Source organism: Pithys albifrons, chromosome 7 (genome assembly GCF_047495875.1).
Source record: "Pithys albifrons albifrons isolate INPA30051 chromosome 7, PitAlb_v1, whole genome shotgun sequence".
Taxonomy (NCBI): Eukaryota; Metazoa; Chordata; class Aves; order Passeriformes; family Thamnophilidae; genus Pithys; species Pithys albifrons.
Window position 1 is genome coordinate 58051122 of NC_092464.1, and position 23628 is coordinate 58074749.

General features: G+C 51.8%; 2 protein-coding genes across 2 annotated transcripts in view; one reads left to right on the plus strand and one right to left on the minus strand.

The window, feature by feature from the left end:
- Window positions 1-23628, plus strand: part of LOC139673814 (zinc finger protein 850-like) — a 701437-nt gene that overhangs the window by 522694 nt on the left and 155115 nt on the right. The window lies entirely within an intron of this gene.
- Window positions 1665-11988, minus strand: LOC139674216 (putative olfactory receptor 1F12P). Its single transcript, XM_071560404.1, has 4 exons — window positions 10951-11988; window positions 7335-7427; window positions 4257-4308; window positions 1665-2335 (listed from the first exon to the last, which is right to left on the minus strand). The coding sequence occupies exons 1-4, from the start codon at window positions 11986-11988 to the stop codon at window positions 1665-1667; spliced, it is 1854 nt and encodes a 617-aa protein (XP_071416505.1).

Sequence of the window (23628 nt, forward strand, 5' to 3'; positions counted from 1 at the left end):
AAATACCTGAGGTCTCCCAGATATTTCTGAATTGTTCTAAAATACCCCTGAACTCCCCCAAATCCCCTGAACTCTTAAAGAACTCTCAATCCTCCAGAAATACATCAAATCTCACCAAATACTTCTCAATAAGCTGCACCCCCTTAAACTGCCACAAAACATGCAAAGACCCCCCAAACACACTCAGAGCCCACCAAAGTCCCCACCAAACCCCCTTCTGGGGGAACCTTTAGGGGCACTGGTGGTGCTGGGACCCTCCTGACTCTGGGTGAGCAGCTCTTGGGTGAGCAGCGTGGGGGGTGGGAGGAGGGGATGGTGGGAAAGGTCTGAGGGGAAGGGGATAAAAGGGGTGGTTGGAACCCCACAGTGAGCGAGAGGGGAGTGGGACCCCTCTGAAAACAGAGTGGTGCTGGAAACTGAGGACTGGGAACAACGGGAAAAGGGATGGGAGAGGTCAGAAAAATGGGGAAAAAGGGAGGGGTGGACCCCCAAAACTGATCAGGAGGTGGATGGACACTGGGGGGATGAGTTGTAAGGGGTGGGAGAAGAGGGAAAGTGTGAGCTGTGACCCCCAAACTGATCTTGGGGGGGCCTGGGGATTGAGGGGACAATGGGAAAGGGGAGGAATAGGCAGAAGGGTGGAAAATGGGGATTGGGCTGACAGGATGGACAGTCCCATGGGGGTCTTTGGGCAGAGGGGGGATTGGAAAAGGGGGCTCTGGGATGGCTCTCTGAGCTCCCAATCTGCTGTGGGGTGCTGGGGCTGCTGGAGAGGGGGGGCACCCTGGGGCAGGGGGGAAAATGGAAGGCTTAGGGTTTATTTATTATTACAAGTGATCAGATAAAAGATGTCAATCAAAATTATTTACTACACAATATAAATGCTAAACCTACCAGTAGTATAGTGTGAGACAGGACAGTGCACCATCCTAAAGCAACTGATGAAGCAATTCTACTAAAGCTATCACAAAAGAAAGAATTATTAAGTAGAGATCAATGGAACTCGCCCAGCCCAAGGGACCTCGGGAGATCTCTGCTCTCAGCCTCAAGGAGTGACCTTGGTGGGGGTTCCCACCCTAAGGGAGGAATCTTCACACACACACCCCAAGAAGGGATATGTTGGAAAAACCTGCCCCTGTGAAAGGGGACTGGACCTTTAGAGTATAAAGGGATTGACTGACAGTCATTTGACTCCTGGGGTTGCCTCACCATCAGGATGTTAATCTGGGGTTGAAACCTGAGTGGAGTCCCCTCAGCCAACCACTGACACATTTGCAAACAGGGCATTGTTTGCTTGGACATTCAAATGAGGGACGCCCTGGCACAGGTCTAAAGCCATCAAATCCCCTCATCCCAAAGGATTTTCAAGGTCAGTTCTGTGTCCTGATGGATGTTCCTCCCACTCTGTTCACCCAGGTGCCTACAGGGAACCAGGAGGATGAGGAGACCACCAGCCAGGTGTTTTCCCAATGTGAGTCACCAGGAATGTTGGTCACCAAGACTCTACCCAAAGTGGGTCACCAGGTCTTTACCCAACATGGGTCACCAGGTCTGTGCTCAATGTGGGTCACTGTGGATCATTCAACATTGGTACTCCAATGGGTGATGGAGGTGGAGCAGCAGACGAAGCTCTTCCCGCAGTTGGGGCACTCTGAGGGCTTCCCTTATTGGTGGGTTCGTTGGTGTTGGGTCAAGTTAGAGCTGTCAGTGAAGCTCTTCCCACACTCGCCACACCTGTAGGGCCTCTCCCCAGTGTGGATGCCCCGGTGGGTGACAAGGTGGGAGTTTTGTTTGAATCTCTTTCTGCAGTGGGTGCAGCAGAAGGGCCTCTCCTCTGTGTGTGTGCGCTGATGTGAGAAGAGTTGTGAGCTGGTCCTAAAATTCTTTCCGCACTCCGAACACTTGTAGGGCTGTTCCCCAGTGTGGATCCTCTGATGGCAGATCAGCTCAGAGCTGCAGCTGCAGCCCTTCCCACATTCCCCACATGTGTAGGCCCATTCCCCACTGTGGATCATTTGGTGGCGGATCAGGTGGGAGCTGAAGCTGAAGCTCTTCCCACATTCCAAGCACTTGTAGCGTTTCTCCCTTGAGTGAAGTCGCTGCTCCATCACTGGGTCGGAGCACCTGCTCAAGCCACGGCCACCTTCGGGGCACTGGGTTGGATTTTCCTCCTCAGAGCACCCAGGTCTAGTTTTGGAGAGTCTCCTCCTGGCAGATCTCCGTGGATTTTCCTCCCCACTCACTTCCTGCACCCTGGAGTCGTTCAAAACAGCCTCTGCCAGCAGGTTCTGCCAGGGGGATTTGTCCTCTGTGCTCTCCGTGCTCAGCTCGGGGCCTGGGGCAGGAAGGAACAAGGACAGGCAGGGCATTTGCCTCCGGCCCACAGGGAAGGCCAAGGACATCCCCCCAAACCCGGCCCCGGCAGGACGGCGTCGGCAGCGGGGTTGTCCTGCAGCCGGGGCCATGCTGGGCTGGAAGATGCAGCACAAGAGAGGGGCAAAGGGGCACTGACTTCCTCCTCACCTGCCTGGGGGTTCCGGGGCATCTTCCTCCTCCTCCCAGCCTCCTCCTCCATCCTGACAAGCTTTGGGAAGGAGAAATCATGTTTTCTGGGGAAAAATAAGGTGTGAGTGCCTTGGGTTGGGGGTTCCTCCTCCCAAAGACCATCTCTAGAACTCACTGAGCTTCCTGTGTCCAGAAAAATCTCCAAAATTCCAAGATTCAGCCGAGAAAACACTGAAAGGAACTCCTCCTCTCTGGCCTCTCCATTTTGGGGTTCTGGGGGTACCCCCTGTCCTGGCTGCTGGGGTTCTCCTGTCTGTTCAGTGTCCTCCCTCTCCAGGCTGCCGGGGCTCCAGAAACCCCTGCCCGGCCATTCTCAGGTTTCCTGTCCCCACACCCCTTAATTCTGTGACTCCAGGAACACCCTGACCCCCCTTTCCCACCCATCCCACATTCCCTTTTCCTTTAACCTGCCATCCCCTGGACTCCCCTTTTAGGGGCACAGGGACCCCCTGGACCCACCAACTACCTCTCCCCACCCCAGTCCTGCCTGTCCTTCACCTTGGCACCCTCCTGATCGCCCACTTCCCGGCACTGGGATCCCCCTGCACCCCCTTATCCTGCACCAATACTCCCCTGCATACCCTTTCCTGGCCATTCCACCTCTTCCAGGTCCCACACCTCCTGTGCTGTTTTTGTATTTTTCACTCTGGGACCCCTGGAACTCCCACTCCTGAATTTCCCAGACCACAGACTCCCCCTTCCCTTTTTGGAACACTGGGGGACCCTTTCAATCCCTTTCTCTGGACACTCTGGATCTCCCTACCCCATGATTCCCCTTTCCCCGACCCATGGACCCCCCTTTCCTGGGCACAGATTCCCCTGGACCCTCCATTTCCCTTCTCCAAGCTGCTACATCCCCCCTTCCTTGGACCTCTGGCCCCATGAAAACCCCTTTCCCCAGCTCTGTGTCCCCCCTGCACAACAAAAGATTCAGCCCCAAAAAAGCCTCCCAGAAGTTCCTGCTCTCTGATCTCTCCACTTTGGGCTCTGGGGGGTCTCCCCTAATGGGCTTGCTGGGGGTCCTACAGGTATTGGGGGTCCCCCCTCTCCAGGCTCCCTGTTTTACTGTCCCAGGGGGGTCTGTGAGCACCCCGAGCAGAGACTCAGGGCAGAAGCCGCCCCTGGGACCCTCGGCATTCCTTGGAGGGGTTTGGAGGGCCCTGGAGTTGTTTTGGGAGGTCTGGGAGGGAGCTTTGGGGGGATCCTGGGATAGTTGGGGTAGGTCTAGAAGCGGTTTGGGGGACCTGGTGTGGTTTCGAGGGACTAGGAGAAAGAATAGGGGGGGTCCTGAAGAGGTTTAGGAGGGTCTGGGTGGGGGTCTGGGAGGAGGTTGAGAGAATTTGGGCAGGTCTGGGTGCCCTAGAAGGGGGTTTGGTGAGTCCTGCGGTGGTTTGAGGGGTCTGGGAGCTGAATTTAGGTGAGTATGGGGGCATTTTAGGGGTGCTGGGCAGTTTAGACGGTCTGGGAGAGGTTTGGGGGGTCTGGGAGGGGTTTAGGAGATCTCTGGGGTGTTTGGGGCGGCCCGGGGTGTTTCAGGGGCTCCGCAGAATTCAGGACGGGATTTGGGGCATCCTGGGGCTCCAGGGCAGTTTGGGGGGTCCCAGGCGGTGAGTTAGGGGGGTCTCAGGGGTATTTTCGGGGGGGATTTGGGGCGTTCTGAGGCGCATCCCGGGGTGGGGGGAGGGGCTTACCCGGCTCCTTCACCGTCACGGCCAACACGGCCCCGGGGGGGTCCCGGGGGGTCTGTGGGGTGTGGGTGGGTCGTGAGGGACCCCCAAAACCCGCCCCGAGTCCCCGAATGCCCCCGAAATGCTCCCAAATTTTCAGAAATTAGCAAAACTCGCCGCCATTGCTCAACTCTCCAGCAGTGCCGTCCAGTCCCGCCCTCCGTCTGCGCCGCCTCTGATTGGGATGCAGCGGGCGGTGGCGGTTCATGGAGTCCAGCACTACATTTCCCGTCAAGCACCGCGCCCCTGCTCTGGCCAATCACAGACGGGACTACAACTCCCGCCCCCCCCGCGCCCAATCGGGTCGGTCCCACCCCCGTTGCAGCCCCCCAAGTGTCCCCCGGACCCCAAACTGCCCCAGAAGGGCCCCAGGACCCCCAAGTGCTCCTCCAATACCCACTCAGGACACCCAGATCACCTCTCCGGACCCCCAAGTGACCCTCAAGTTCATCCAGGACTTACAAGTGACCCCTAAAATCCTCTTTGGACCCCCAGATTCTGTCCCTGGACACTCGAGTGACCCCCAAGGGTCCCCTCGGACACCCAAGTTCTTTCCCAGTGCCCCATAAATGCCCCTCACACCCCAATGGGACCCCCAAGTGCCCCCCAAGTGCCTTCCAGGCCCCCAAATCCACCCCAACCTCCCCAAAGCCCCCCAGCCCCTCCTTCCCATGGGCCCTTCCCGGGATTTGGGGCTCCAAAGGGACATTTTGGGGTTGGGGGGGATTTGGGGACACTTGGGGGGCTGGTGAGTTGGGGAAGGGATTTTGTGTGGATTTGAGGGAATTCAGAGTGGAATTCAGTGGATTTGAGGTGAAATTAGGAGAGGTTGGGTGGAATTAAAGGGATTTGGGATGGAATTAAATAATCCTTATGTGAAATTAAGGGGATTTCTGTGGAACCTTCAGGATTTGGGATGAAATACTTGGGATTGTAAGAGGGATGAAGGTATTTTTGAGTGGAGGTCAGAGATTTGGGATGGAATTATGGATATGTTGGGTAGAAATAAGGAACTTTTGCATGTAGTTAAGAAGATTTGAGGTAAAAATAAAGAGAATTGAGAAATTTTAGGTGAAATTAAAGTAATTTTTGGTGAAATATGTGGGATTTGGGAGGTTATAGATGGAATTAAGGGAACTCTGGGCAAAAATAATGGAGATCTTCAGGAAAATTAAGAGGATTTGGGGGTAAATGAGAGGAGTTTTATGTGGAATTAATAGAATTTTGGGTGGAAGACACGGGAGATCTGGGGCAAAATCAGCAGGACTTTGATGGGTTTATAGAGATATGAGTTGGAATTAAAGCAACTTGGAGTAGAACCATTATGGTATGAGGTGAAAATCAGGGTACCTTTTGGTGGATTTAAAGGAATTTTGAGGGTAATTATGGGATTTTGTGTGGAATCCTGGGGATTTGGGGTAAAACTGGGGGGATTTGAGGTGAAAGTCCGAGGAGTGTGTTTGTTTTCAGTGGTGAAACTTATGAGTTTCAGATTGCAGGAAAAAGAGAGGAAAAATCCCTCTTGCCTGTGTTCAGCCAGTTCTCAGAGCAAAGCAGGTCCCAGTTGACTGATAAGAGACATGATGGGGCTGGGGAGGTGTGGAGCAAGGTTGTCCCCACTGTCAGACCTCAAAGGATTGCTCTCCAATTAGTCCAGACCTTTTCAGGAGGGAACCTTGGTCAACATCAATCAGAGAATGCTGCAATCACCTCTTCTCTAAAAAGAAAAGTAATTATCCATATCATTTAAAATAGAAATGCACATTTGTTAGAAGCTCTTTGAAATCTTTCTTCAAAACTGTATTAGGGAAATTACTTAATTAACTCTCCTTGATTAGAGGACAAACTCAGAAAGAGCCATGATCTGGTAGGTCTTGCTTTATCTTAACAAGCCCTGTGGTGCATTTGGTGCTGAGCCCTTGAACCTCAGGTACTGAGAGGAGATTGCACAAACCTTTGCATAAGTCAAAGCCAGAAGAAAATCACAAAGTATCTCAAAGCACTAATGGTCCCACTGAGGGCCATTCCCAATACAGGCTCTTCACTGACTGGTAGGAGGAGATAATTGGAAGCCTTGATTGAACAAACCTCTCATAGACTCAGTTTCAAAAGGAAAGGGAAAGTACCTTAATAAATATTGAGTCCCTTGAAGCATTAACAAGCCTCACCTTGGGCTGTTACTGACAAAGCCTCTCAAGGGACTAATTAAAGCAGATCATTGCAGGCCGTGATTTCACAAACCTCTCACAGACTGGGAGTCAAAAAGAAATACTTCAATAAGCTTTGAGTACCTTGAAGCATTAATGAGCCTCACTGAGTGTTGATACTGACTAAGACTCTCAAGGGACTTGTTAGAGCAGATAATTGGAGGCCTTAATTGAACAAACCTCTCAGAAACTCCAAACCAAAAGCAAAACTAAAAGTACTTGGAAAAACCTGCAGTCCCTTGAAGATTTAAGGATCCCCCAAGGGCCATTCCTGACAAAACCTCCCCAGGGACTCGCCCCAGCAGACCCTTGGAGGCCACGACTGCAGGGAGGCAAAGGCTCTAGGCAGCAGCTCAGGTGCTGAGCAAGCCTGGCTTGGCTGGAGGTAGCAGAAAGGCCCAGCCCTGACCCTGTAAGGGGGGTACGTTTAATTTAGATGATCAGTGGAGCACAGAGGGGTAAGAAAGTTTTTCCTGAGAAACTAGAATGTACATGTTTGGAAACTAGGCAGAGTAGTATACAAAGTAACTGTATAACACCCGAAGTTCTCCATTATCAAGGCCGTTTTCCTCTCTGACCTGGGCACACGCATGAGAACACACTGGTGAAGGTTGTCCAGTGGGGTGAGGAAGCTGATGATGTGATGAAAATAATGTGGGCAGGAGTCGTACGACCACTGCCCAACAGGCGACATGTGCAGACTGTTGCCACTTATGCAATGAACAGGCGGTGTTTGGCTGCCTCCCAGGCATCACCTTACACTGTGTCCTGGCCCTCTGCAGTATGATGGATGGCTGATAAACAGGGACACAGGAGTGGGGGACCTGAGCCACACCCACCCTTGCACCCAGCCCGTGTTGGCTCCGCGGGGACGCTGCTGAGCATGGATGGCGTCCCGCTGCTGCCGGGCCTGGCAGTGCTGGCCTGTCTGCTCGAGGGAGCATCGGGGATAGGGAGCAACTGCTGTAGCATCAACTACATCTCAACTATATTGTATCCTTTTGTATCCTTTATGAGTATTGAGAATTTTCTTTCTTTTATTCTCTTTTGCTAACCTGTTTTAACAAATAGTAAGTAAGTTAAACTTGTTTTAATTCTTTGAATGAACTATTCAAGATTTGATGTTTTTGGTCCTTGCCAGTAACTAGTATCATAATAAAAGTAGTTTTTAGCGTATTACTCTCTGTATTTATCTTTGTCTTGGCCATGTATCCAAAATGAACTGTTACAGACTCCCAGCCCGGGGAAGGCAGATCCTGTCCCTCACACCTTGCTCAGGTCTCTGCTGGGGCACTGGCATGGGGGGTGATGCTGAGGGCAGGACAAGGGGTGACAGTGCCCAGCCTTCCTGAGGCTGAGCCAGGAGGCCACGAGACCCCAGAACCTCAGCACAGCAGGTCTGCTCACAGCCCTTGGTGGCACAGACGATGCTGTGCCTGAGGCGACAAAGACTTGGGATGTCTTGCACTTCTGGCCCAGTCACTTGATGTCCCTCTGGGAAGGAACAAACCACCTCTCAGAGCTGGTGACAAACCAGTGCTGGGAATGGTCATTGGGAGGGGCTGGTCTGTGATGAGTGTCCTGGGGCACCTTGAGCAGAGTGTCCAGAAAACAAGGCCAGTCTGGGCCAGACACAATGTGGGGCTTTTCCTACTTGTCCCCTCCTAAACTCACCTCAGTCTCTAACACAGACAGTTCCTGGCATCCCCTGCCACTCCAGAGATCCAGAGGGTTCTGCACTCCTGTGCCCCGATGCCATCAGTGTGCACTGGGCACCAGTGTCTACTAAAGCTTTACACCTCTGTGGATCTGCTGTGTCAGGCCATCGAATCCACACAGTGCAGTGTCCCTGGTCATCCCTTTCCTCCTCCTGGCCAAAGGCAGGGACCCGCTATTCCTGTTCCTGGCCAGAGTATTCACTATCTGACCTCTGTGATGCCAGATTAGAAGTCCACTCATAAAGTTCACAGGAGGTGATTTTGGTCCTTTTACATCTGGGAGATCCCTGATTTTCTTCTTGTGTCCCTGCAGCAACTCCATGGACATCCTCCTTGGGTGACCCCTTCTCCACAGCTCTCTTCCCTCTCAGTTCAGCCCCATGGGCTCCCAGCTTAAAAGTTTTTTCACCATCCCACTTCCTCATGTCTCCCTCTGGTTACACAGAAAGAACCAGAGATCACCACATGGCCTGTGCTTGGGGCTCCCTTTCCCTCTGGCTGGGGCAGGAGAGGACTGATCTCCTGGACTGCCCCTGAGAGCTGAGCTGCTGGGCCGTGGGGGTGAGAAAGTGCCAGAGTTTCTTCTACATTTCAGAGCCAGGAGGGTGCCATCTCCTGGTGTATCCCTTTGGGGGGAATACAATGCCATCAGGCTGTTGGAATGCGATGCAGGAGCGCTTTGAACCTTCTCATGCCCATTGTGCAAGGAACATCCTCTGAGTCTTTAGGAGTGCTTTCACTTTTTAGGTCACTATAGATGATTTCCAGCACAGGTAATTCCCTCAAGTACTGGATACCTTTGTTTCCAGAGTTTCACTTTCCTTGGGAGTTCACGACATCTTCCTGAAATGGATCTCTTGCCTTCACGCTTGAGAAGAGTCATCTCCAGAGATTCTAAATTTCTCCTTCTTTTCCAATTCCTCTTTCAATTTCCTAATCTCTAGCAAAGGAATCTCATCTTTTGGGCTTCATGACCTTGCAACTGCTGACTATCAGTCCCACTATCCCAGCATGGAAGCAGCCAGGTGGAAATCCACTCACCTGGCTGGCAGCTAGAGTCTTTTCACAAGTTTGAAAGTTATGATGAGTTCAGGGACCAGGTAACTTTGGTTTCCTGTTTTCATTTGTGTCACTCCTTTCAAATTCTTTGTTGAAAGATTGGCTTCTTGATCTGCCCCCTCCCCTCCTGACTCTCTTTCTCTTGTCCTACCTTCTCCATCACCCCCCATGCCAGTGACCCCGGCAGAGCCCTGAGCAAGGTGTGAGTGACAGGATGTGCCTTCCCCAGACTGGGGGTCAGGGCTGGGCCTTTCTGCTGCCTCCAGCCAAACCAGGCTTTGCTCAGCACCTGAGCTGCTGCCCAGAGCCTTTGCCTCCTTGCAGTCGTGGCCTCCAAGCATCTCCTGGGACGAGTCCCTGGGGAGGCTTTGTCAGGAATGGCCCTTGAGGGGTCTTTAAAATTTCAGGGGACTGCAGGTGCTTTCGGTTTGGATTTTGGTTTGGTGTCACTTAGAGGTTTGTGCAATCATGGCCCCCAATGATGTGCTTCAATTAGTCCCTTGAGATTCTTTATCAGTATTGACGCTGAGTAGGGCTCTTCAGTGCTTCAAGATACTTCAGGGTTTTAAGGTGTTTTGTGTTTTCTTTTCCACACTGAGTATCTGAGAGGTTTATTCAATCATTCCCTCCAATGGTCTCCTCAGGGTCACAGGACTGGGAGGGAGCAGGGCCAGGACAGCTGAGCCCAACTGGCCCAAGGGATGTTCCCTTTGATGCAGGGCCGTGCTCAGGGTGTTAATGGGGGGGTGGTCAGGAAGGGCTGATCTGTGTCTGGGCTGGGCTGGGCATTGGGCACTGAGTGATGAGCAATGGAGCAATGGTGTTGTGCACCTCATGTGCTTCTTGTGGGGTTTATTGTTATAGTTCCAGCTTTTATTACTGCTATTGTTGTCATGGGTAGCAGTAGTGTGTTCACTGAGGGTAACACAGAACACTCACCAGATCATTTTCCCTGTTTCCTGCTGTAGCCCCTGCAGTTACAGGGCTCTGTTTGCTGGTTCACAGGCAGGTTTAGAGCCCCTAGAGAACAAGCAAACAAGGAGCCTCTATAGAGTCTATTCCTTGGCATGTTCTTGAGAGTGACTTTGCTAAAAGCCCTAAGACTGCATGTCTTGAGCTAAGGAGAAGCCCTTTCCTGATGGAGCTGCTGTTGTGGAGCCCAGCTGTGTCCCAGCAGTGCCCATGGCCTGTCCCTGCCTGTGAGCCCAGGATGGACATGCAGCAGGTCTGTGTCCCAGCTGGCAGAGGACCAAGGCCTTAGTCCAGCCCAGGGGCTCTGCAGGAGAGTGTACAAGTGGAAAGAGAGCAGGTCAGCAAAGGCCCAGTGCTGGTGCTCCCTGGCAGTGCTGCTGTGCTGGGACTCTCTGCCCTTCTCTGCACACATGGAACTGCCCAGTAGGTGCCTGAAAGGAAAAATGCAATGATCTCCAATGACCTCCTCAGACACACAAGGCTAATGCAAGAGAGTTTATTTTGTTTAAATTTAAAAATAGCACAATTACTCAATTAAAGATTGAAAGAGTTACATTAATAAATGAGACAGTGATTTAGATGACAAGATGAATAAAACAATTTCATTGAGCACAACATTATGGCAAAAAGGCTCCACTGACCACCAAGTAAAACTGGGAAAGCAAACTGAGCATGGCATGAGTTTTATTCTGAACACCGTACAGAAGAAAACTGGCAGGCTCTTGCTGCTGAGCAGCATCCAGTCATCATTTTTCTCAGGACATCCTTGAGCTCCTGGTTCCTCAGGCTGTAGATGAGGGGGTTGAGTACTGGAGGAACCACTGCATAAAGAACTGACAGTGCCAGATCGAGGGATGGGGAGGAGATGGAGGGAGGCTTCAGGTAGGCAAACACGGCAGTGCTGAGAAAGAGGGAGACCACGGCCAGGTGAGGGAGACACGTGGAAAAGGCTTTGTGCCGTCCCTGCTCAGAGGGGATCCTCAGCACAGCCCTGAAGATCTGCACATAGGAGAAAACTATGAAAATGAAACAACCAGATGTTAGACAGGCACTAACCAGAAGGAGCCCAATTTCCCTGAAGTAGGAGTGTGAGCAGGAGAGCTTGAGGATCTGAGGGATTTCACAGAAGAACTGGCTCAGGGCATTACCCTGGCACAGGGGCAGGGAAAATGTATTAGCTGTGTGCAGCAGAGAGTAGAGAAAGCCACTGGCCCAGGCAGCTGCTGCCATGTGGGCACAAGCTCTGCTGCCCAGGAGGGTCCCGTAGTGCAGGGGTTTGCAGATGGCAACGTAGCGGTCGTAGCACATGATGGTGAGGAGGGAAAACTCTGTTCCCATAAGAAAGAATAGAAAGAAGAGCTGTGCAGCACATCCCATGTAGGAGATGGTTGTGGTGTCCCAGAGGGAGTTGTGCATGGCTTTGGGGACAGTGGTGCAGATGCAGCCCAGGTCTGTGAGGGACAGGTTGAGCAGGAAGAAGTGCATGGGGGTGTGCAGGTGGTGGTCGCAGGCTACGGCGCTGATGATGAGGCCGTTGCCCAGGAGGGCAGCCAGGGAGATGCCCAGGAAGAGCCACAAGTGCAAGAGCTGCAGCTGCCGCGTGTCTGCCAATGGCAGGAGGAGGAACTGGCTGATGGAGCTGCTGTTGGGCATTTCCTGCTTCTGGAGGTGGGGCACTGTCCAAGGAGGAAATAACAGTGACAAATCAGATGAGATATTTCTGAGAATAATCACAGCCATATCCCAATACCCCTTTCCCTTCTGCTCACAATCCCCACGTTTCCTTTTTCAGGAAACTTTGCTTCATCTCCATGGCTGGAGCCCTGCTTGGTGCTCACTACATTTCCCATGAGGAGCAGCCCCTCTGCCCACTGGCTGTGAGGGTCAGCCCTGCTCTGCTCCAGTGGGGTCATGGCCATGGTGGGGGCAGGGCCCATCCTGGTGTTCAGCTGTGTCAGATGAAACTGCTCCTACAGCAAAAATTCTCATGGGCATCTGCACTCCCAGTTTTGAGAAGATTTCAGGATTCCAGAAGACAGTTTCAGAGGTTTGGGTTTTTTGTTTCTGACTCCCCTCATCTTCCCTGTGGAGTTTTCCTGGATATCAGAACCCCTCAGAATTTGTGCTGCCCTGAGGAAGAGCAGAGCAGGGCTTCCCAAACAGGACCATGTCTGTGGCTTAGTGCAGAGTGAGGGGAGTTGCTCTGTCCCTCTGCCTTCTTCCAGCTGCCCAGGACTTGGGCCTTCCTCAGACAGAGAGTGATCACACTCCCATTTTTGTCTGAAATGCCACCAGACACTGTTGAGAGCAGAGAGATCCATCACAGACCACTCAATGTCTCAGCCTGGCTCAAGGTCTCAAGGACACACATGGCTCATCTCACCAACTCAACAGCATTTCCTGGGATGGGCACAGCATCTCTGCCCCTCTGCACTGGGGATTTCAGATAACACAATTGTGCTATGAAGATGATTTGCATTCTTGAGGCAGCTCCCAGCTTGGAAGGACATCTCAGAGAAGAGCCAAGTGTCCTGACAATGGGGTTTGATTCTGGGAAACACACCTCATTCTCCAGGCACACAGAATTCACTACTGACAGCCCTACAGGTCAGAGGAAAATTGGAATGTCTCATTCCCAGGGACCCACCTGCCTGAGGGGGATCACAGGATCAGTGATTGCCTCTGTAGCTTGAACTCCCATTCCCAGTGAGTCTGACTGAGAGAAGGAGGAAACAACCCCAGCAACATGAGCAAGTTGAGGAAAAAGGAAATGCACACTGAAGGTCTGGCTGGGAGAAGCCAGGGCAGAACCAGGTGGGCACTCAGGGCATTGTCACCCTGAGCCAGCTGTGCCACCTCCCAGACACCAAGAATGCCAGGTAGTTCTCAGCCCCTGTGCAGCACCTCAGTGTTCCCTCTGCATGACAAACCACCAGGTATGTGGCTTGAGAGCTTGATAGAAATCCCTCCTTTCACCTTCTCCTTGAAGTATCCCCTGGAATATATCCCAGAGTGCTCTGGTTCTGTAAGAAGTACTCAACTATGAAACTCTCACTTGATAGCTGAACAAACCTGCCCTGCCCTGCCCTTCCCTGCCAGGGTTTGCTTTTTCCACCCTCAGCCTCTCCCTCAGCACTGAAGGAGCTCCCCAGACCAGCTGAGAGCTGCCCCTGGCAGGTGGCAGAGCTCCTGCCCTGGCACAGCACCCTGGGGTGCAGGACCCTGCTCTGCAGGACAGTTTGGGACAGCCTGGGTGGCACAGCCAGGGTTCAAACCCTACAGCCATCCCTGGGAGAAGGGAACCCTGCTGGGATGTCCCTGGGATGGTGCAGCAGAGAGTCCCTGCTTTGCAGCCTGTCCTTGTCTTTAGCACCAGAGACACTGTGATATCCCACATTAGAGACCCCCCAGGCTGTGGGATGTGCCAGCGTTGGGAGATCTTCCCACAGACTGCACATACATTGCCCTTCATGCAGACTTACCGTGGGAGAGCCTGGAAAGATTCCTCTTCTGTGGATCTTCCTCTCAGATTTCCTCACACCCCAGACTGTGTGTAACCTCTCTCTGCCCTGCTTTTCTGCCCTCGGTGTGTGCAGGCATTGCCCTGAGCCCTGCTGGGCTGTGCACAGGAGCTGCTCCTGGGCAGAGCTGTCTCTCTGCAGCGCTGCCCGCTTGCCAGGAGCTCCCTGTGTGCCAGGAGCCCGGCCCAGCTCAGCAGCACAGCAACAGCCCAGGGCATTTAATGGCCCTCTGGGGGGTTTGGTGCTCAGTCCCTGAACATCAGACCCTGAGGAAAGGTGCAGGAACCTCATGAGAAAGCAAAGTCAGAATCAAACTTGAAAGTTTCTTTTGTTGCTAATGGGTCCCTCTGAGGAACATAATTGAGAAAGTGTCCCCAGATTCCAGTTAGAAAACCAAGAGACAATGATGACAAATATGGACAAGGAAAGAAAGGTCACTCTGATGCTGAGGAAAGTAAGAAGCATTTCATTAATCCTAAGGTCCTAGCCCTGGGAAGGGAGATCTTGTCTGTCCCTCATTCCTCAGGGCTCTTCCTTGGACACCGGGGTGTGGGATGTGGAATAGCAGGGACAGGAGGATGGGGTGGCACCTCCCAGGCTGCTGAGCAGGGACAAGGAGGCAATGAGGCCCCAGGGCTGCAAGACTCACTTGTCTCCTCATGCCATCAGGGGCACACACAGCAGCCATGGCCAAAGGCCTGCACAAGTTGCCTCTCTTGGGGCCTTTCAGCTTCTGCACATCCCTGTCTCCTCTCCAGCCCAGGCTGTCCTACGGTGTCCATGCCCTGCCCCTTTCCCTGCAGGCTGTCGGCATCCCCCTGGCTGCCCCACCTCACTGGCCCCTTCCTGCACTGACATCTCTCCCTCCTCCCTGGCTCTGCCTTGGAGCACAAAGCCTTGGACTGATCCAGACTCCTTCAGGGGGATGTGTTGCACCACAGCACTGCCCTTGGGGGGAAATTCCTTTCTCCCTGTGTGCAGTTTGGACCTCCCCAGTTTCCCTTCAAGGCTTCTCAGGCTTCTCCTGTTCTTTCCTTAGTCTCCACCACACTGGGCCCAGGGCTTGGAGGCTTCCAAACCCCTTCATACGATATCTCTGGTATTTAGCCATGAAATGTTGTGGTCTTAGTGCAGGAGAGACACAGTGACACTTTTTGCCAAAGGTTGTATTGGCAGAACAAGGCACAGGAACTGGAACTGAATGAGGGGAGATTTCCATTGGATCTCAGGAAGAAATATTTTGTGATGAGGGTGGCAGGAACCTGGGCCAGGTTACAGAGTAAGTGGAAACCCCATCCCTGTATCTGTCCAAGTTTGAGAATTTTGTACAGCCTGAACTTGTGGAAGGTGTCCGTGGCTAATGCAAAGGTCCTTGGACTAGTGTCTGGTTTAGGTCTCTTCCAACACAAACAGTTTATTATTCTTTTTTCCTATATCCCCAACTCCTTCTCCACAGGGTTGCAAATACCTACATGCACCATGTTGGCATTTCAATGTGACCTAATCCCCAACACTTTATGAAAATGGAAAAACAGTCCTTTTAGGGACATGAATTTCAATGACTTTGGAGGAACCTTTCAAAAGTCAAAAGTTACAAAGGAACTAATAGAGATTTCCAACATCTCTGCATGAAAGGCTCCCCAGGTGATCAGTGACAGCCCCCCAGGATGGCCTTGCAGCTGAGGTTGGGGGTTTTCTCACTCAGGTCCTGAGACTCAGGATGGGCAGCCAGAAAGTGCATTTAGGGACAGTGCAAGACTTGCCATGGGATGTCCAGGAAATGACCAAAGAGATTTGTGGAGGAACAGGCATGAGAAAACAGAGAGAAAAGGGTATGAAGGAGCTGGGCATGTGCAAAGAGGTGACTGGTCAGTGCCTTTTTCAGGCTCTGCCCTGTAACTGATCCCACAGTCTGTTATATTTTCCTAATCCCTCCACTGCCAAGAACTTTCTGGGAGAAGGGATCTCTGTGCTCTGGGTTTGAAGGGAGGTCCAAGTGCCAACCACTGGAGTGGGAGCCCCAAAATCATCAGATCTTGTGTTCTTTGGGGGCCCAGACACTGGTGAGACTGGTGTGTGTGCACAGAACACTGGTGGGTGTGTGGGTGGGTGAGTGGGTGTAACCACCAGTGACCATCAAACCAGAGCAAACAGTGAGTGGCAGAGGCCTGGGAGCCGCTGTCTGAGATCATCTCCTGGAGGGATCCACATTGTCTGGGTGTCTCTGGAGCTCTACATCTTCTCCTGACATGGCAGAGCACACAAACAGCCCATCCTTGTGTCCCTTTCCCCACTCACTGTGCTTTGGTTTGGCCCAGAACCCGCCCGAGGTCCCTTCCAGGATGAGTTCCTGTGCATTTCCCTCCCCATGGACCTTCCCTTCCTGATGCAGCATCTGTGGGGCAGCAGAGCTGGGTCAGTGCAGGGACAGGGCTGGCTGTGACAGGGGCCATGAAGCCACTGCCAGGAGGTGACAGCAAGGACAGTTTGCAAAGAAAGTGTTAGATATGGGGACTGTTTTTGAGGGAGGGAAGGTTTGGCTGGAGCTGGCATGTGAAGAGGATGAAAGACAAGGGGTGTTGAGGGAAACAGGGAATGCTCAGCCTGGAGATGAGGAAAAGACTTTTCCCCAGTTTCAGGGCCAGTGCAGAGCAGGGTGGCCACAAGGCCAGGCTGCCTTCCTGCCTGCCAGGGTTGGTGGGGCTGTGAGACAGAGCTGCCCCCAGAATCAGAACCCGGGGGGCTCTCCCACCTGCCCCACTCCTTCACCTCCCCCAGATGGAATTTCTGTTGTGTGGGTTCCCTGATGTGCTGGATGACCTCACAATGCTCCCTGGCCAGAATGTCTCCTGAGGGCCACCCAGGCTGCTGCAGTGGAAGTGACCTCACAACCACCACGTTCCAGCCATATCTCCTTGGCCTGAGTCTCCCCTTTCCTCTGCAACCCTCAGGTCTGTGCTTAGATTTTAGAAAATGATATAATTTTTCTAATATCATAATGGTTTTAATTAGCCTTTAATGAACTGCTTGAATTAAAGACAAGTTGTGTGTTGGGCCTTAAATCTCTTTCAGCCAGCACTCAGCAGAATTTAACCTACCACTGTGAGAACACAGCTTGGGAAAAGTACTAATTCTCTGTTTTGTTAAGTGAACCTTGATATGCTTTGATGAACAAAGCCTGGGATAGAAAGATGTACTGTTGATGTTGGACATCTGGAATGCAGAATTTATGGACCACAAGGACATTTGCAGAAACCAGCAGATGAAGAAGATGAGTAACAAGGACTTAGTAGATGTGATGGAAAGTCCCAACCAGGAGAAAAAGACTAAAAATATGGACTAATTAGCATAGAGAAGGAGAAGTCCATAACCAATAGAAGATAAAAATTAATTCAATATAAATTCAAAATTAGTTCAATAAAATTGTGTCATTTAGAACCAATGAACATTGATTTCTTTGTTTGCTAAAAATTTATAAATAGGTGAAAAAGTGATGCATTGGTGTCTGTGTGAAAGGATTTCTGTTGGACACACACACAGAGCACTGGGAATAAAGTGATGCCTTCCTTTCTAACACCAAACATGCAGTGTTAGGGGGTTTTATTACCCCAATCATTTCAGAGGGGTTTGGCAACAGCATGAGTAGGTTTTGATTAATATCTTGTCTCCAAGTTGCTGGGGCCCAATTGCTTCCCCATGAGGCTCCTGTAGCAGAAGTGGCTTTGCAGAGCCCAGCAAGAAAGAACACCCTTAACCAGCAGCTCTGCAGTGCTGCCCACCAGGCTGGGCTGGCAAGGGAGGGCTCCTGGCCATGGACTGGCAGGACCTGCTGCTGCCAAGATGCATTTGGGGTTTCAGGCTCTCCCTGGCAGAGGTGCCACCAAGTCACTCTGCAGTTGTGCCCGTGGCCTTCAATGTGCTGGGGCTGGCCTGGGGCTTTTCCTGCAGTGGGATGTGCCCTGGTGATAGCACAGGAAAGGCAGTTCCTCCCCCAGCAATCTGCTCCTTCTGCATGTCAGGCCCCCACTCACTGCCCCTCACTCTGCTCAGTGTTTGCCTTGGCTCGTGGGTGCATTGATTAGATCTGCTTGAGTGTTCTGAGGCACAACCCAACCCCTACTGCCTTCTGCACACACAGCATAAGAAATATCACTTTCCCTTTCTGTGGGGCTGGATCTTATGGGTCTTTTTGCATTCCTGCTTTAATTCCCCTTTTTGGAAGGTGACATTTTCCCCAATGAGATCAAAATGTTGGGCTCTTTCACAGTTGCCTCAAGAAACTCAGAATCCTAAAATGTCCTGAATTTCAGGGACCTTAAAATATCACCGAGTTCCATCCCCACTGACATGAGCAGAGGAACCTTCCACTAGACCAGGTTACCCAGAGCTCTGTCCAATCTGGCCTTGAACACTCCAGGGATGAGGCAGTCACAGCTTCTTTGGGAAACCTGTGAAAGTTCCTCCGCACCCTTAGAGGAAAAAATTACTTCCTAAAGTCTCATCTAAACCTACTCTTTGTCAATGTGAAGCCATTCCCCCTTGTCCTGTCATTCCTGGCCCTTGTAAACAGTCTCTCTCCATCTCTTTGTTGGCTCCTTTCAGGTCCTCAAAGGCCACAATTAGGTCACCCCAAGGCCTTCTCTTCTCCAGGCTGAACAATCCCAGCTCTCTCAGCCTTCCCTCATGGCACAGCTGCTCCATCCCTCTGATCATCTTGGTACCTCTTCTGGACTCACTCCAACATCTCCATGTCCTTACTGTGCTGGGGCCCCAGAGCTAGAGGCAGCTCTGCAGGTGGGGTCTCACCTGAGAGGGCAGAGGGGCAGAATACTCCTCCCCTGCTGCCCAGGCTGTTTTGGAGGCAGCCCAGGACACCACTGGTCACCACTTGCCAGGGTGACCAAAGATGCAGTAACACATCCCCCCTGGAAAGGCCTCCTATTACCTGGGTCAGGAAGTTTTCCTTCATGCATTCCAGGAGTCTCCTGGAGTGTCCAGAGCCCTCCATGCTGCTTTCCCAGGAGGTGTTCAGAGGATTGAATTCCCTCAGCAGGACAAGGGCCTGTGAGCTCGATGCCTCCTGTGAGCTCCAGGTGAGACCATTCCCACCTATTTCATCTCCTAAACCAGTGTCACACATCCTGTACCCTGGAGGGGATGGAAAGGAAAAGTGATTTGATGATTTAGGGAGTCTTACAGGAAGCCACTGTAACAGATGTGTGAGATAAGTGCAAAGTTGATCATCCAAACCCCAGGGGTGTCACTGACACTGGTCACTGCTCCCCTGTGTCAGGTGAGAGAGCTCCACCTCAGAAACCTCAGGGAACTCCTTGTGTGAGGTGGGGCAGGGGCAGTGATGGGCAGGAAGGGTTTAACTGGGGCACTGGGAACTTTCCTAGGCAGAAAGGTACCCAAAAAACATCCAGAGGGAAGAAAATGTTAAGCTTTTAATATTCTTTTTGATTCTTCTCCTTGTGTTATCAGGACACAAATACCTGATGCTCTTATGTAGGTTCCCTGCGACCCTCTGCGCAGGTTCCATCTGCAGCTTCAAAGAGTTCTTGATGTCCTGCAGGTCCTGTGTGACAGCTGCCAGTGCCAGGGAAGGACCTCAAATACACCTGAGCCTCCATCAGCACTGGGTACTGATGGTCAGTCAGTGCAGCTCAGCCTGAAAACCAAACAGTATCCTTTCATATTTTGAATTTTAAATAACATATTTTTATCAATTGAAATGATTCAATACATTCAAGGAAATGTCAATACCATTTCCGTCATATCAGAATGTGATTGCAGGAGGAGAATTATCGGAATCATAGAGTTGATGAGTCATTGCATCAGAGAATCACTGAGGTTGGAAAAGCCCTCCAAGGTCACTGAGTCCAACCACAATCCAGCACTGCCAAGTCCACCAATAAACCATGTCCCCAGGTGTCACATCCACACCCCTTGTAAGCCCCTCCAGGGATGGTGACTCTGCCAGGTCCCTGGGCAGCCTGTTCCAAGGCCCAGCCCCATCCTGGGGCCTGACCTCAGAAGCTCCTCCTAAGCCTTGACTGACCCAGCTGAGCAGGGAAGTGTCCCTGGACTGTTCCAGTCAAGCCACAGGGACTCCCTGATGGCACCAGGAGCTCTTGCATGGTAGAGGTGGGAATAGGCAGAAACAGAAGGGGCCAACAGGGGTGGGAAACAAAAGAGGAGTAATTAGCCCTTATAACCCTGATGAACTGTTTACCTGACTTGTAGCCCAAGTGGATCAGCACCACAGGGAATTGTTGTCATTTGAAATCAGGGAGATTGTGGTGCAGAGCCAAGGCTTGTGGAAGGGATTGAAGACATGAGAGTGTCAGAGAGGAGGGACAAATGCTTCAAGGGATATTTCAAGGCCAAAAGGATGATATTCCCTGAAAGAGCTGCCAAGCATTGAAAGAGTCTGCCCAGGGAAGGGGCTGAGTCACTATCCCTGAAAAAGTCCAAAAGATGTCTGGACATGGCACCTGGTTTAGTTGTGAAGGTGACAGTGATGATAACTTGGGCTCCATGATCTTAGAGGTCATTTCCAACCTTAATTACTCTGATTCCATGGTGACTCAGACACTTCCCTGGACATTCTCCTCCAATGCTTGATACCCTCAGTTGCACAGACCCCACAGGCAGCCAAGCCCTGCCCTGTCAGCCTGCACAGGCCATCCCTGTGCCTCTCAGGTCCTGGGGACAGCAGGGATTACTTCTTGGGGACACCTCAGTTGCTCTTTCATTGCCACCCACCCCAGCAGGCTCTGAATCAAACCTGTTGCTTGCCTGGGACTTTGGGCACTTGGTACCAGCTTTCTGTGTTCCTGTGAGGAGTGAAAAAGATCCCCAGTGAGCACCTGGAAGTCACATCAACCTCCCAGTCCCTTGACAGTCACAGCTGGGCTCAGCACAAAAGCTCCTTTAGGTCTGGAGGTTCTTTGCAGCAGCTTTTTAGCAGAGCTGCCACCTGGGCCAGCAAAGGGGATGCTGAAACCTGTGTGAGCCTTGTCAGCCTTGACTCTGTAGGACAATAAGGAACTACAGAATCATAAACAGTGTGAGTCAGAAGGGCCCTTATAGGTCATCCAATCCAGAACCCTGCAATGAAAAGCAACATTTTCAACTAGGTCAGGTTGCTCAGAGCCCCATCCAAGCTGCCCTTGAATGTTTCCAAGGGTGGGGCACCGACCATCTCTCTGGGCAACCACCCTCAGTGTAAAAGATTCTTGTTTATATCTAGTTCAAATCTGCCCTCTGTAAGTTTAAAACCATTATCTCTTGTCTCATCAAGCCCATCAAGCTCATCTGCCCAGGACCTACTGAAAAGTCTTTCAGGTGCTCCTGACAAGCCTTGACCAAACCAGATGAGCCATGAAAGTTCCCTTGACTGTTACAAGTGTGTGGTAAAGTGTCCCTTGACTGTGCCAAGTGCTCCTGTATGATAAAGGTGGGGTCAATCCTGCCCATAACAGGTGGGGATCACAGGAGAATCACCCACTCTCTGAAAGCCTTGGAACATTCCCTACATGAATCGTATGTAGCACAAGTGGAACAATTCCCAAACATTTTGGAAACTCCAGTAATTACTGACATGAGGATGGAAATTCAGCAGAGAACTAAAGCCAGTCACCCTGTGACCCCACAAAGAGAGGTCCTGAGGGAGGCCCCTGGAGCTCCCCAGCACCTCCCTCTCAGTGGGCACCTCTGGGAGCCTCTCGGAGCTCGGGAACCCTCAAGTTTGCAACACTCCAAAGAGCGTCGCTGATGCCCAGGACAATTCTGATCCCCCCTCAACAAACACACCCCTCCAGGTGCCCCCTTGTCTCTTGGGAAACACAAAGGGATGGGATGGGAGTGTTTCACTGACAACCAGGAGAATTGTGGATGGGCACCTTTACACACACAGATATTGATGTGTCCACACATCTCTGCCTGTGTGTGTGTGAATTGAGTGTGGTGTGAATGTTGTTGTTGTGAATCTATAACTGAGTCACTGTTAAAATTGTAGCAAATGGTGTCAATTCACTTGATAACTGAGAAACTCATCAATGATACAGTACTATTACTGTGTTTTAAATCTTTTGTATCCAAATCCTTTGTACCCTGACCCTCTTGCAGCTCAAGTCTCTGTATAAATCATTCCCTTTCACTAAAAACAAAAATTTTTTTTTCAGTCCACTTTGAAATTTCCTCCTTAGTAAAACTACAAAACAACTCCAATTAGTACAAGTCTTCAAGACTTGAAGACAATTAAAGGAAGAGAAATAAATTGTTTTCCTGTGTTTTAATAAGCCCCAATGAGTATTTGGAGATGAGTCCATGATCCTCAAGTAGTGAGACAAAATTTGAAAAACTGCTCAAGAAGTCAGAAGCCAAACTCCAAGTCCCTTGAAGCATCAATGGGCCCCACTGAGGGCAGGCACTGACAGAGCCTCCCCAGGGACTCCTTAGAGCAGGTCCTTGGAGGCCCTGATTGCAGGGAGACAAAGGCTCTGTGCAGGCACCTGCAATGCTGAGAAAACCCTGGGCTGGTTGGAGGAAGCACAAAGGCCAAGGCCTGAGCCCCAGGCCCTGGGACAGCAGGTCCTGTCCCTCACAGGTGGCTCAGGGCTGTTTGTGGGGCAGTGGGATGGGAGGGGGAGGAACAACAAATGTCAAAACCTGTGCAACCCCTCCCAGCCTCCTCAGAGAGGGCTGAGGCAGAAAAAAAGTACAGAACCTCAAAGGAAAGTTCCTTCTGCTGTTCTCAGTGGCAGAGGCAGCTGCCAGAGCCCAGGGGACAAAGGCCTGGGTGCCTTTGTGCCTTCCAGCCCTGCCAGAGCCCTTGGCCATCTGTCCTGCAGCCTGTCCTGCCCTGTCCCTGCTGCTCCTCTGGCCTTGCAGGCTGCACACACCCATCCTGCTTTGCCACCAGCCCTCCCAGCAGCATTTCTGTGCCCTCACTGATGTCTCTGCTCCATCTCTGGCTGTTCCCTGGAACACAAAGCCATGGGATGATACTGACTCACTCTTAGTGAACTCTTGCACCACAAGGCTCCTCTCTGAGTGACATTTCTTTTTTCTCCCTTCTACTCAGAAACTTCTAAGCTGCACTTTGTGACTTTCCTTCACTTTCCAGTACCAAGAAAAGCTCTGACATCCTGGCAGAATCACAGAATATGCTGAGCTGGAAGAGGTCTGTAAGGATAATTGAGTCCAACACTTAGCCCTGCACAGGACCATCCATAGGAGTGAAACCATGTGAGGATCATCCAAACCCTCCTTGAGCTCTCTCAGGCTTGGAGCTGTGACCAGTACCCCAGGGAGCCTGTCGAATGCCCAACCAGATCTTCCTTGGACCATCACCAGTTCTTCCTCATTCCTCCACAATGGGGAACCTGAAACCCAGACACATCAGTCCAAATGTTTTACCCCAGGGCTCATTCCAAGGGGGTGACACCTCCCATGTCTGGGTGGCCACACTCCCCCAAGGCAGCCCCATGGCCTGTTGTCCTTATTAGCTTTGATCCTGAGCCCCTGTGCCTCAGGACATCCCTCACAGAGTCCAGGCCCTTCTCCTCGGGGTCACTCCAGAGCTGTTCAGGTCCCTGCCCTCATCTCTGGGTCATTGTTCCCCCAGGGCAGGACTGACCTCTTTGCCTTCTAAAACTCCAGCAGGCTTGTGTTGCCAGAGTCCAGAGCTCCTCAGGGCCCCTGAGAGGGACTCTCAGCTGGGGCAGCTCTCAGGGTGTGGGCACAGGTGGCTCAGCTGCCTCTGGGTGCCCAAGGCTGCTGCTGCCTGTCAGGGAGGTGACAGATGTGACCTGGCAGCCCCTTCCCAGCCACGGCCCCCTGGAGATGCTGA

Coding starts and splice junctions, on each gene's coding strand:
- LOC139674216 (XM_071560404.1), bottom strand. CDS start 11,988: ATGGCTGTGATTATTCTCAGAAATATCTCATCTGATTTGTCACTGTTA. Junction 7,428..10,950: donor GAGCCTGCCAGTTTTCTTCT/GTACGGTGTTCA, acceptor TCCCTCGAGCAG/ACAGGCCAGCACTGCCAGGC. Junction 2,336..4,256: donor CGTGACGGTGAAGGAGCCGG/GTAAGCCCCTCC, acceptor TTCCTGCCCCAG/GCCCCGAGCTGAGCACGGAG.